Source organism: Musca domestica, unplaced genomic scaffold (assembly GCF_030504385.1).
Source record: "Musca domestica strain aabys unplaced genomic scaffold, Musca_domestica.polishedcontigs.V.1.1 1, whole genome shotgun sequence".
Lineage (NCBI taxonomy): Eukaryota > Metazoa > Arthropoda > Insecta > Diptera > Muscidae > Musca > Musca domestica.
The window spans coordinates 40,502,323-40,517,480 of NW_026712114.1; the positions used below are offsets into that span (position 1 = coordinate 40,502,323).

General features: G+C 35.0%; 1 protein-coding gene and 1 long non-coding RNA gene across 4 annotated transcripts in view; one reads left to right on the forward strand and one right to left on the reverse strand.

The window, feature by feature from the left end:
* Positions 1-4,976, forward strand: part of LOC101891327 (uncharacterized) — a 73,884-nt gene extending 68,908 nt beyond the window's left edge. For all 3 annotated transcript variants that reach the window (XM_059122783.1, XM_059122772.1, XM_020040009.2), the window contains 3 exons: positions 3,862-3,972; positions 4,050-4,228; positions 4,365-4,976. In XM_059122783.1, coding sequence (XP_058978766.1) covers positions 3,862-3,972; positions 4,050-4,228; positions 4,365-4,506 — 432 coding nt within the window. In that variant the 3' untranslated portion in view covers positions 4,507-4,976. The remainder of the gene's footprint in view (positions 1-3,861; positions 3,973-4,049; positions 4,229-4,364) is intronic.
* LOC131802470 (uncharacterized) overlaps positions 1-15,158 on the reverse strand; it is a 167,581-nt gene that overhangs the window by 77,503 nt on the left and 74,920 nt on the right. The window contains exon 3 of the long non-coding RNA XR_009342215.1: positions 1,100-1,137. This is a non-coding gene — a long non-coding RNA (uncharacterized LOC131802470). The remainder of the gene's footprint in view (positions 1-1,099; positions 1,138-15,158) is intronic.

Consider the following 15,158-nt stretch of genomic DNA (forward strand, 5'->3'; position numbering starts at 1 on the left):
AGAAATCAAGGGATATGAAAATGTCCAGTAATTTGGAAGGACAATAAATTTGACTAACAATATGAAATAAATTTCTATTCCTAATAAGTGAATTCGTATGCAAATTTTGTCAAATAGAATTCAATTAAAAAAGATAAATCTTAACATTTATAATATTTACAAATTCCTAAATATTATATATTATAAGTCAAATTGAAAAAATCCCATGCAATAAAAAATATGAAAAAATAAAAAAATGTCACAAAATACAACAAAATCTATATGACCATAATTATTGATACCTTTTTTTTCGATTTTTTTAGATTTTATTCCTTTATGTCAAGAGGGCATTCTGAATTGACAAAATTTGTCAAAATCGGTCCAGCCATTCTTGAGATATAAGCATTCTAACTAACATCCCCTTCCTTTGTATATACACATTGTATATATTTCGCTATATATCCGATATATTTACTATCGGCATCGACGTAACGGTCAGAATTGACCTTTTTGTCTATTTGTGATTTCGACGGGATTAAAATATTCGCGGTTTAATGAAAAATTTGACTTTTATTAAAAATTGGAAGGCTTCTGCCCAGCCCTAAGCTCTAGCCCCATGCTAACTTCCGCGTCGATTGGTCTATAATTGCGACCTGCAGAGCAACTGCAAAATCCGGAATTTTTTCAGTTTTTGGTCCATTTCAACCCCAAGATATTATGCGATCATCTCCAAAAGAAATAGGGTTCTATTCTGACCCTAGCCCCACCTCCATTTTAAATTTCGTGAATATCGTGCCATAACTGCCACCTGTAGAGTGATTACAAATTAACATGGACAGACGGACAGCCGGACGGACGGACGGACGGACATACATAGCTAGATCGACTCAGCTCGGCGAGATAGGAAGATCTATATATACTTTCCTATGTGGGAAACCAATATTTCGTGGTGTTACATAATTTTTGGCCCAATCAAACTTATAATATAGTATAAAAATCCGGGCTATACAAAAACGTCGACCGATATAGACCATATGGTATCATATTTCTAGTCGATCTAGCTACATATGGACAGAGGGTATGAAAAAAAATATTTTCTTACAATTCTAATGTTGCTTACCTCACATCTCTGACGCGTTTCCAAGCAGCTTACAGGAACTAAAAAAGAGAGGAGAAAGAGATATTTAGTATATAACAAGTAAATAACATTTAGTAAATAACAAATATAGTGCGCTATACTATGTTCCGCCACAGGAGCTGGAACCCATTGCGAACTACAAATACAACATTTTGACAAATCCGAGGAAAAATGTTGCAAAAATCATCAAAATACCCAATATTGGGAGGTACCGTTATATGGGGGCTATAATCGTGGACCTATATATCTCATTTTCAATACCAACCCTCGTAAACACAAACAAGTTGTTTTTGCCAAATCTTGAAGCCTTACGTCAGATAATGTGGGCTATATCGTGATGTCAACAGACAGACGAATATCGTTAAATCGACTTAGAATTTTATGCTGATCATGAACGAATACAAAAGGATGTTACAAACGGCATGATAAAGTTAGTGTACCCTTATTTTCAAGGTGAAGGGTATACAATTTAAAAATGTAGTTTTTCGGGATAATAACATGTTTTGTTTTATCTTGGACTCATATACAGCGTGAGATGAAAAAACTGCAACCAACTTCAGACTGCCTTCATTTCTTAACCACTCGTCCGACAGCTATTAAAATTATTCCAGTGACAGCCCATTATATTGTTTACAAGCGCAAAAAACAGCAAAAGCATTTTGGTGAGCATTTTCAGGAAAAAAGTTATTCGTGATGGAATTCAAGCGTGATAGTGTGATTTCTTTATATTTGGCTGGAAAGCCACAAGTAGCTATAGTTAGAGCACTCCATAAATAAAATCTGAATAAATCTTTTGTGTCCGTAACATGGCTCGTTACCGTGATACTGGTAGCGTAGCCCGACGTCAAGGAAGTGGACGCAAGAAAACAGCAACATCAGCAGAAATGGTTCGAAAGTCAACATCAGAAACATCAGCAGTGGCAGAAAAATGGCTCGTGAGCTTCATATCATATCGGAATTTTCCATTCGCAAATATTGAAAAATGAGCTCGGGGTAAAGTCATTGAAATTCCAAAAAGTGGAAGAACTTACACAGCAACAGAAAGACAAAAGACTCAAAACAGCTAAAGAGTTGGTTTTCTCCGATGAGAAAATATTCATCGTCCAGCAATTTGCAAAAAACAAAATGATCATGTTTACTTGCCAAAGAGGTCAGCTGAAAATGTGCACCTTCGGTTGGCCACCAGACCTTAAGCGCCGGCCATGATGATGGTGTGGGCCGCCATAACAGCCAATGGTCACTCTCCGCTCGTATTAATCGACCGTGGCATCAGAATAAATGTCGAATGTTATCGCGAAAATATTCTAGAGGGTGTATTAAAGCCTTGGGCACGCAAACATTTTTGGTGCAGACCTTGAACATTCCTACAGAACTCAGCACGCGCCACACAAGAATGGCTACAAAAAGAGGGTCCTCGCTTCATTTCCAGCGCACAATGGCCTCCAAATTCTGCGGATACCAATCCGTTGGACTATTGTGTCTGGAGTATTTTGGAAAGCAAGGTTTGGAAAGCAAGTGTCGATCACCTCAAGCAAGCGCTTCGCCGGGAATGGGCCAAATTACCGCAGAGCAACATTCGGGCAGCGTGTTACGGTTTCATTGGCCGTTTGAAGGACAAAGTTAAATTTATTCTAAAATTTGAAAAAATTATGGCATTTGACGTTGTTGCAGTTTTTTTTATCTGACCCTGTATACGATTTTTACTTCCACCATAGTATGAAGGGGATAATTAAGTTTGTCATTCCGTTGTAACACCTCGAAATACACATTTTAGACAAACATATATACTATTCTTGATCAGCATAAAACTCTATGTCGATTTAGCGATGTCCGTCCGTCTATCCGTCAGTCCGTCTGTGGAAATCACTCTAGCTTCCGACAGAATTGAAGTAGATGTCTGCAGGACTTTTGGTATTGAAAATGGGCTATGTAGGTCCACGTTTTGGTATAGGCCCCATATAATGGCCGATATTCGGTATTTTGATGATTTTTTCGACATTATTCAACGTTTCAAATTTGGTATTTGAAGTTGGTAATGGATACTACAGCCTAAGACATGAAATTGTCTGAGCAGGTCCATGTCTTCATATAGCCCTCATATAACGGTACCTTCTTATATTCCTATATTTTGATGATTTTAGCTACATTATTCATTGAATTTTTATTTTCAAGTTTTGCCTTTGAATATTGTAATGGCTAATGACAAAAGTTGCCTATGCAGGTCCAAATTCTTTCCAAATGGTATAAGGTATTCCAAGTTCGACACGGCCGAACTTACAGCTTTTTTAATTGTTTTAATTAAAAACCCATCAAACTATGATACATGGATATGAAAAAAATTTTATAATATTTAGAACGATTGAAAAGAGCAATCTTGGATTTGATCCACAATTCTCCTCCGATTCAACCGTAATTGTACATTTATCATTTTAATATCAATTCATATTTCCCCACCAATTTTGCTAGAACTTGCGTTTAGAAATGTATCTCATCCGAATTCTGAATTTTCTATTTGTTATTCGGCCGAACTTAAATCTTTCTTTTTTTGTTTTTGTTAAATAACTTCCATCATTCGCTTTCCGTTTTATTTGAGTATTCCATATTCAGGCGAATGCACTCTGTAATAGTAGTAGTAGTTCGTATTTAATAATTCAAAAAATCCTGCAACCGGCATGTTTCTATGGTTATTATTCAGATATGGATATTTTTTTCATTTTTGGTATTTCATATTTCCTTTCTTTCAGCCGGAATTGTCCGCACAAATAAAGGAGGCTTTACGAATACAGGCTGAGCAAAGATTGGTGCAACAACAGCAACAGATATTGGACAAACAACCGTTTGTGCAGGATGGTCAGGTATGAGCTCACCGATATCTGGCATTGTCCTCGGAAATTATTTTATATTTGTTTTCCTATTTTTTTCGTTTTTCTAGCCATTGATGCCGTTAAACTACGACCCCTTCTATAGCCCGATATTATTGAAAATTGATAAAATAATTGAACAACTTGGCATCAAGGAAGAGGGTTGTAAAGAACGTGTGGTCTGCAGCATGTACAAGGATCCGGAACGTTATAGCCCGCATAGTAATTTTGTGTCCGCCGAGTTGAGTCGGTGAGTTTACTGTTTTTTTTTTTTTTTTGCGTTATTGAGCCTTTGAAGAATTTCAATATAAATAAAAGGAATTTAAATTAAATAAAAAATACAATTTTCAAAGAATTGAAATAAAGTGCAATTTTCATTTTTTCAGAGATACAAATGAATTGCAGCCGATAACCAGCACAAATCCAGCTGTCATACGATTTTTCCGTTTAATACAGGCGGCTCGTGATGGTCAAGATCATAAGAACTGTTTGACTCTCTATCCAGACTGTAACATAAATACCGAGTAAACGGAGAGCTGTATGTTTTTGAAGCAAAAAAACCAAGTGGCTTGAGTCTCCTTCACTATTTTGTAAAGTCATTTAGCCTTAATTTAATTTATTTGTTGATTTGTTTACTATATAAAGTTCAACACGGTTCTAATAAACTTAAAAAATAACCACAGATCTTTTCAAAGCAGTAGTCCGATAGAAAATATTTATTTTTCCGAAACTGTCAAAAATTATCCGTGTTAAAAGAGTTCATTATAATCGTGTTCGACTATAATAAAATTATTTGCTAATATTTATTTTCCATATATAACTTATTTTAATTTAATTATTTATAACTAATTTATTTATTTTTTGCTATTTAAATTACTGTAAATGTACATAAGTATGTGTCTAATATATAAGAAAAAAATAGAATATTAAGTTTGGTTAAATAATATGCTTTCTTATTTATATTTTCTTTCAATAAATTTTTCTTTTGTTGATTATAATATTTAAATTAAAATGAGATCATGTTTATATCTCGTTTGTCAGGATATTCGCTGGTCCAAAATATCATAGGAGGTGGATCTTTTAAGGCTTCTTACTGTCATAGTCCGACATATATGGACATGATTTTTATACCCTCCACCATAGTAACATGTTTGTAGCACCTTGAAACATACATTTTAGACCCTTCAATGTCGATTTTATGTCCGTCCGCCTGTACGTCTATCCGTCTGTGGAAATCAGTCTAGCTTGCGAATGAAATAAAGTAGGTCGATTAAATTTTTTCTGAAATGTATATTATGTCTGCAGGACTATTGGTATTGAAAAGCGGTCATGTAAGTTCACGTTTTGGTAAAGCCCCCACATAATGGTACCTCCCTATTTTCGGTATTTTGGTTATTTAAGCGACATTATTCACCGGAAATGTTTCAAATTTGGTATTCGAAGTTCGAAATGGACAGAAAATTGACTATGCAGATCCACGTTTTGATATAGTCCCCATATAACGGTACCTCCCTATATTCGGTATTTTGATGATTTTAGAGACATTATTCACCGGAATTGTTTCAAATTTGATATTTGAAGTTCGTAATGGATACAGCTTAAGGCAGAAAATTGCCTATACAGGTCCACATTTTGGTATAGCCCCCATATAATAGTACCTCCATATATTGATGATTTTAGCGACATTTTTTCTAGTTTCGCATTTGAATATTGTAATAGTTTATTACAAAAGTTGCCTATGCAGGTCCGCTTCGTCGTTTAATCCCTAATATGACGGCTACCTTTTGTATTTTTAAGAATTTAACAAAACTTTTAACGGATATCAAAAAAAAACTTTTAACGAAATCTGAATCGATCGTGATACAATTTGGCAGAGGTATCTGTATCTGATATCTCGTACCAAATACCATTCTTGTGGGGTGCAGGGTATGAATGTGAGTGACTTTAAACACCAAATCGGATGAAATATATATCGGAGCTATAGCTATATCTGAACCGATTTTGATGTACTTGCTTCTGACTGATTTGAACGAATCAAATGTGCCAAAATGCAGGTCATATTGACCATTTGGTGCACAATTACGCCAAATCGGTTGAAGATTAATATCACCAATTTCTATTGGGTCCGTCCTTTGGTCAAACAAATATTGTTTGGAAAATTTCACCTCAATCGGCAATAAATGCGACGTGCATTTTTTTCACAAGAATACATGGACACACAAGAATACAGACTGACATGCATAAATCGACTCAAAAAATGATTCTGTGAAGATCCTCAAAAGTTATTATGGGTCAACCTCGCTTCTTTCTTTATGTTACAAACAAATGTACAAAGACATAATACCCTTACCACTATGGGGTGTAGGGTGTTAAAAGTTGGAGTTTTGGAGCGTACAAACAAGGACCAACTTAACAGCTTTTTTATTAGTTTATTCAAATATTGATTAGTACGATGCCAATAGATGACATCTGAACACTGTTAAAATGCATGCAATGGGTGCGCTAACATACACTTTTTATACCCTCAGCCATATGGCTAGAGAGGGTATATATATTTTTTGATATGGTCAAAGCGAAAAAACGGTTTTGACCCTAGGTATGTTTGGACCAAATCCGTTTCAGGACATTTGGCTGGCTTGTGCGTCCAAACTTGGTACATCGTAATATTTTTGTCAAACTTAGATCGAGTTCGGAGATGGGAAATATCGGTCTACTCCTTCTGGTACCTCCCCCACAAAATGTCAAAATTTTCAAAAAATATATTTTCTGCACAGAAAGATAAAGGGATAATCCGATTTCGCTCCAACTTTGCAAATCCGAATACTTGTGATAGTGCTAGGTTAGGTGCGAAAATGGACAATATCGATCCACTCTATCAAATACCTCCCCCCACAAAGGGTTAACATTTTGAATAATTACAACTTTTATAAAATGTGATGTAAGAGTCTGATTGTTTTCAAATTTCACACATCCCAATAATTTCATTAACCCAAGGTCTAGAGTTAGTATGGAATATATCGGTTCACTCCTTCTGGTACATCCCCCACAAAAGTTCGAAATTTTGATTATCCTTGAAGCTCATAAAACCCGAAATAAACATCCGATTCCATTTGGACTTGGCTCATCTGAATATTTCTATCAACACAGGATATGTTATAAAGGCGGTACAGATCGGACCATTCCTTCTGGTACCTGCCCCACAAAGGGTCAAAGTTTGGAATAACCAAAACGTTTATAAAATCTGAAATAAGCATCAGGTTCTCTTTATATCACACACATCCAATTATTTCTACTAACACAAGATATGTTGTGAAGATGGGATATATCGGTCTACTCCTCCTGGTACCTCAACCACAAAAGGTTAAAATGTTGAATAATTGCAACTTTTATAAAATGTGATGTAAGACTCCGATTGTCTTCAAATTTCACACATCCTATTATTTTTATGAATCCAAGATCTGGTCTGGTATATCCATGAAGTTCATGTTCGAAAATCAACATCCGATTCCATTCTAGACATGGTACATCTCAAATTTTCCATTAACACAAGATCTATTATAAAGATGGTAGCGATCGGACCATTTCCTCTGGTACCTCCCCCAAATAGGGTTCAAGCTTTTGAAAAACAAAACACTCAAAAAAGCAAAAAATTCTTCAATTCTCTTAAAATTTCACACACAAGCATATTTGCTTTCACAAGATCTGCTGTGAAGATGATACATAAGGGTCACAATTTTCAATACTTTTATCTGTCAAACATTGCGAAACAAGTCAGCGATCCTTTTCAATTTGCTATATCTAAATATTTGTTTCAACCAGAAACTTGAGATGAATAGGGATTTTATGATGCAGTTACCAATATAGACCAAACCTGGGACGTCGCAATATTTATATCGTATTTATTTAGGTCCAATACGAAATGGGTAATATTGGCTTATTTCTTCAGAACCCACTCCACAGAGGGTCAAGAGTTTGAATATTCATAACAGAACTCAAAATATATTTAAATAACCGAACATTGGCTGAGGGTATACTTCTGCCGGCAGACTCCACTGATACTTTTTAACTTGTTTTTATACACTCCACCATACATAGTATGGAGGGTATATTAAGTTCGTCATTCCGTTTGTAACTCATCGAAATAATCATTTAAGACCCAACAAAGTATATATATTCTTGATCAGCGTAAAATTCTAAGACGATTTAGCCCTGTCCGTCCGTCTGTTGTAATCACGCTACAGTCTAAACAAATTAAGATAGGAAGCTAAAATTGTGCACAGATCTCTTTTGTCTGCAGGCAGGTCAAGTTCGAAGATGGGCTATATAAGTCCATGATATCGTGTAACGGAGGGTACCGTTATATGGGGGCTATAACGGCACCCCCGATATTCGGTATTTTGATGATTTTACCCACATTTTTCAACGGAATTGTCTGATAATCCGCACAGAGAGTTCCTTGTAGGTACTTTATCCCTTGAAAGAGAATTATCTATATAGGCCCACGATATCGTATAGCACCTATATAACGGTACCCCCCGATATTCGGTATTTTGATGATTTTACCCACATTTTTTAACGGAATTGTCTGAAAATCCACACAAGGAATCCCTTGTGGGTACTTATACCTCGGAAGAGAATTATCTATATAGGTCCAAGATATCGTATGACCTCCAAATAACGGTACCCTCCGATATTCGGTATTTTCATGATTTTAGTTACATTTTTCAACGGAATTGTCTGAAATTGTACACAAGAGGTTCTTTGTGATCATTTTACCCCCTGACAGAGAATTCTTTATTGGATTAACGATATCGCATATCCCCCATATAACGGTACGCCCGATATTCGGTATTGTGATGATTTTAGCCATATTTTCCTATGGTATTGTCTGAAAATCCACATAAGGAGTTCTTTGTGAGCACTTTAACCCCTGAAAGGTAATTGTCTATATAGGTTCCCATATATCGGCACTTTCCGATATTCGATATATTAAAGATTTTAACAGCATTTTTAATGAATTTTATTTTTTTTAATTCGTTCCAAATGGTGGAGGGTATTCAAAGTTCGGCCTGCTTTTTTACTTGTTTTTTTCTTCAAAATTTATTAAGAATTTAATTTTCTTAATATTTCAGCTAATTTAAAAAATCTTCATTTTTAGCATATCGGTGAAATAAATTTTCCCTGTTTTAATCTTTGAAAAATGTTTCCTTTATCTGCAATTTAATAAAAGCAGACATAAGCAAATTTTGCGTATTTTCTATTTTTGTCGTGAAACTCCTTTCCATTTTTTCATCAGTCATTATAACGCCAACATCATTCATATGCATAAAAATCAATTTCATCGATTTCCATTCAATTCTTTTTCAGGAAATTAATTTTTTTATACATGTTGCTTCAAGTAGCTCATAATCGTCCATTTCGCAATTTTTGTGCCAAATATTAACTTGGAATTGTAAACAATAAAAAGTGGCAATTACTTTGAGCATTTATTGGCAACATTAATTGTCTGCGATTATCGTCAATCGAATGGTGACAATTTTTCATATTTCACATATGCCAAAAATCGAGTACAAATAGCAATTTGCAGTAAAAATATGTTGGTTATGGGTAATAAAGTTTTTCGTTAATAAAAATTAATAAGGAAGATATAATTCATTTTCTTTATTCCCTTGTAAACCTGAACCTTTTTCTTCTGCATGTTACAAGGAAATGCACAAAGACATAATATCATTTACCTCACACTTTGGTAAAGGATAGGTTACAAAAAGTTAAGCCCAATCGAAATTATTCCCTTTTTCAGTTGTTAAATACAGTGTTACAATATTTTCCATTGCAAAAAAAATTTAAGTTTTCACTCTCCCAGATATTCGGAAGCACACATACATATGTCTTAATAGTTTATTTCATTCAAGCTCCAAATAAGTACATTCACAAACAATTTATTTTCCATTTTATGTCTAAGCGCATGCATGTTTTTGTCACATGAAAGTAGATTTGAATGACATTTTCGAGATTGATTTGATCACGGACTATAAAATCTATGATAAATGTCATAAAAAATGTATGACACTAATATCTCCTAACCATATCCGGAGAATAGTGGTAGTAGTAGTAGCAGTTGTGCTATCGAAAGAGGCAAAAAAGAAGTCTTTCACATGTGTCGTACACATTTTGTTGTAAATACCAGAACATTTGATTTTCCAGACACGTACTTTGCTAGCTACACACTCGATAAGTTGCTTTCCCTCTTACTCGAGTAGTAGTGGTAGTAGTAGTAGCACAATGTTAATGCTTAGGTATAGTAAGCTTGATTAAGACCTCAGCTATGCAAAAGCATTTGAAGCGTATTAAATGGAATTTTAAATTTTTATATGAGAAATTCCATTTGCGTTTGATATTTCCAAACAAGCGAGAAGGAGTCTGCCGTTTGTCAATTGATAAACACTTTCCATGATTTTTGGACAGGAAGATTAAAAAAATCATAATTTTTAAATAACATTTATTTTCTTTAATTATCAAAACTATTGGAACAGTGTTGGTTTGTTTGTTCGGGATACCATAGTATTTTGTTGTTGCAAAATGGTCAGGCTTAATCCCTTTATTGTTGTTTTTATAAAAACAACGTTTGTTTATTAGTGGAGAACGATGGTAAAGCTTACCAGGGGGTAAGACAGGGAATACCAAGGATTTGGAAAGAGCTACAATCCTCATCAGTCCCCTTGTTTTTATACCCTCCGCCATACTATGGAGGGTATATTAACTTTTTCATTCCGTTTGTAACTCCTCGAAATACTCATGTCAGACCCAATAAAGTATATAAATTCTTGATCAGCGTAAAATTCTAATTCGATTTAGCGATGTCCGTCTGTCTGTCTGTCTGTCTGTCTCTCTGTCTGTCTGTACGTCTGTCTGTTGTAATCACGCTATCTTTCGAACGAAATGAGATACAAGGCTAAAATTTTGCACACAGGTTTATTTTTACAGTAGGCAGGTTAATTTCGTACATGGGCCATGTAGGTCCACGTTTTCATATAGCCCCCCTATAACGGTACCTCCCGATATTCGGTATTTTGATGATTTTAGCGACGTTATTAATCGGAATTGTTCAAAATTTGGTTTTTGAAATTCGAAAGGGATAGTACAGCCTAAGACAGAAAATTGTCTGTGCAGGTCTACGTCTTCGTATAGCCCCCATATAACTGTACCTCCCGATATTTGGTATTTTGATGATTTTAGCGACAATATTAATCGGAATTGTTCAAAATTTGGTTTTTGAAATTCGAAAGGGATACTACAGTCTAAGACAGAAAATTGTCTGTGCAGGTCCACGTCTTCGTATAGCCCCCATATAACTGTACCTCCCGATATTTGGTATTTTGATGATTTTAGCGACATTATTCACCGGAATAGTTTCAAATTTAGTATTTGAAGTTCGAAATGGATACTACAGCCTAAGACAGAAAATTGTCTGTGCAGGTCCACGTCTTCGTATAGCCCCCATATAACTGTACCTCCCGATATTTGGTATTTTGATGATTTTAGCGACATTATTAATCGTAATTGTTCAAAATTTGGTTTTTGAAATTCGAAAGGGATACTACAGCCTAAGACAGAAATTTGTCTGTGCAGGTCCACGTCTTCGTATAGCCCCCATATAACTGTACCTCCCGATATTCGGTATTTTGATGATTTTAGTGACATTATTCACCGGAATTGTTTTAAATTTGGTATTTGAAGTTCGTATTGAATACTACAGCATAAGGCAGAAATTTGTAGGTGCAGGTCCACGCCTTCGTATAGCCCCCATATAACGGTACCTCTCTATATTCGGTATTTTGATGATTTTAGCGACATTATTCACCGGAATTGTTTTAAATTTGATATTTAAGATTCGTAATGGATACTATAGCCTCCCAAAATTCGGTATTTTGATGATTTTAGCGTTATTATTCACTGGAATTGTTTCAAATTACGTATTTAGAGTTCGTAATGGGAACTACAGTCTGCGAGAAAATTGCCTATGCAGGTCCAGGTCTTCGTATAGGCCTCATATATCAGTACCTCCCTATATTCGGTATTTTGACGAGTTTAGGTACAATACCCACCGAAATTGTTTGAGATATCGTATTTGACGTTAGTAATGGATGCTATAGCCTGTGACAGAATATTGTCTATGTAGGTCCAGGTCTTCGTATAGGCCCCATATACCAGTATGTCAGTCCGTCCGTCTGTCCTTGTCAATTTTTAATCACGCCATAGGTCGCAATTGTGGCCCAATTCTCACAAAATTGAAAATGAAATGGAAAATGGTGGGGTTATGGTCAGAATAGAAAAATATTGCTTTGGGAAATGACAGCATAATATTTAGGAGTTGAAATGAACAAAAAACTGAAATTTTTTTTTGATTTTGCAGCCATTGTAAATGTCACAAATATAAATCAAAGGACACGAGATCTCGCATGGAGTTTGAGTTTAGGACGGCGAGTAGAATGAACCACTACTTATGTGGAAAAAATACCAACATTCCCATTCTACAAAACACTGAAAATAGATTACAGGAGAAATCCAAAATACACAAATGGCAAACTTCTGGCTTTTTATGCTGATTTCGATGCCGAATGTTATCGTAGACAGGGAAATCATATAGAAGAGACTTACTTTGGAGATATAGAGAGACCTCTTGCATTTCGAAATGATTGCAAATATTTAGGGGTTCAAATGAACCAAAAACAGAAAAAAAATTTTTGATCACACAATTAAAACCAATCGACATGAAATTTTGCCTGAGAAGAGAGTTAAGGGCAGGGAAGAAGTCTAGCATTTTGGATGACCATTTATTATATTTAGCTGTAAAATGGACCACAACAACTAACAGCACGACGGAGTGCGTAAATATTGGAAAAATGTCAAGAAGCTAAGGATAATATCTATTCAGTGCTCTTTGACTTCAATTCAAAAGCGAAATCTTCCGAAATGGATTTGGACATAAGGGGGCTTATAACATATTGTAGTGTTTTAGGATATTACATGATCGGCCCGCTATAGTTGCCTTTGCTCGCTCGTTTAATTATAAAAAATATATATTTTTTAAAAGTCGACAACTTTGAAAATAATTTTTTTCTAATAAAAACAAGTTAAAACATTAAGTTCGGCCAGGCCAAATTTTTAATACCCTCCACCATTAGTTAAGTTCTAGTATTAACATCAAATATCAGTAAGACAATCTGGATAATGCTGTTAAAGTTTTCAGAAAAACCATAAAGTGGGTTAGTCCGTTATATGGGGGCCCTACCAAAACGCGAACCTTTATAGCACATTTTATACTTCAAGGATTGGCATCTACCACATCTTTCAAAATACCGAAAAACAATTTCATGGGTAAATGTGACTAGGATTATCAAAATACCGAATATCGGTGGGTATCGTTATATGTGCGCTGTATGAAAACGTGGAACTAAATATTCAATGTTCTTCCACCGGAGCTAAAACCCATTATGACCTACAAATACCAATTTTTATACAAATGCCTGAGAAATGTAATGTTACGCCACACGAGCTAGAACCTATTATGAGCTTGAAATACCTATTTTATGTAACTTTAACAAAAGGTTATATTATATAGTATGATAAATGTGGCATGCATAAATATGGCAAAAACCATCAAAACCCGAATATTGGGAGGTACCGTTATATGGGAGCTATATAAAATCGTGGACCTATGCGTAACATATTTCGCCGTCGGCAAAAACGGCTAATCCGTGAAAAAATATGGCAAAAACCATCAAAACTCGAATATCGGGAGGTACCGTCATATAGGGGCTATATAAAAACGAGGACCTATCTATACAATGTTTCGCCACATGACCTATTATAACGTACACGTACCAATTTTTAGACAAATTCGTGGAAAAATGTGTCAAAAATCATCAAAATACCAAATACTGGGAGGTACAGTTATATGGAGACCATACCAAAACGTGGACCGATATATCATTTTCAATACTAACCATCCTAGAGACAATACAATATGCTCTGCCAATTTTTGAAGCTGTACGTAAAATAATGTGGGCTGTATCGTGATTTCAACAGACAGAAAGACGGAAGGACATCGTTAAATCGACTTAGAATTGTACACTGATTATGAATATGAATACTTTATGGGGTCTACGACGAATACTTTTGGGATGTTACAAACGGAATAACAAAGTTAATAAGATGAAGGGTAATTACTTTTGAGGATCTTCATAAAATCACTTTATGAGTCGATTTATGCATGTCAGTCGGTCCGTCCGTGCGTCTGTCTCTCCATGTGTATTTGTGAACAAAAAGCATTTATTATCCGGCCGAAGGACGAACCCTATTAAAATTGGTGAGAATCGGTTCAGATTTGGATATAGCTTCCATATATATCTTTATCCGATTTCCGGTTTTTTTGTGCACCAAATGGCTAATATCAGCCCAAATAGCTAACTATAGCTCCCGTATTTGGTGTTAAAGTCCCTCACATGAGTAATAGGCAATCCTCAAAAATTATATTTGATACCGTGCATCAGATACTGCTCGAAAATACCTCTGCCAAATTTTATCGAGATCGGTTCAAATTTTTATATAGCTTTGATACACATCTTCATCCGATCACACTATACCGCAATGTTATTTAGGTCATAACCTTATATAAATTCCCAATATAAACTTTTTTGTTACGGGTGCTCTATTAAATACGCATAGTGGGGTATGGTATCAATAGTCGGCCCGGCCCGACTTTTGACATTTCTTTACTGGTTTTAAGTAATAAAAAATAATTTTTATTTATTCCCATCTTATAAATAATTGTTAAGTCGTGGATTTTAATAAATTATAAAATGAGACAGTGTTAGTAATCCATGTAAATAATCCATGTCTGTGAAATCGTGGATTTTCTTTTTTTAAATTATAAAACCCAGTAAAGAAAGTCCTAAAGTCAGGCGGGGCCGACTTTTTACGCTACACCACTTTGCTAATTTAGTAGAGCTGCGCATAAGAATTAAAAGTTTTTATGGGAGAATTCAATCATACACGCTATGATTATAATTATAATTTAAAGTTCAAAGGACTAAATATGCCGAAGCATTTGTATATTTTAAATTCGGACTCGTATTGCCCATTTGGTGCAAAATTAATTTGAAATCAGATAAAGATAT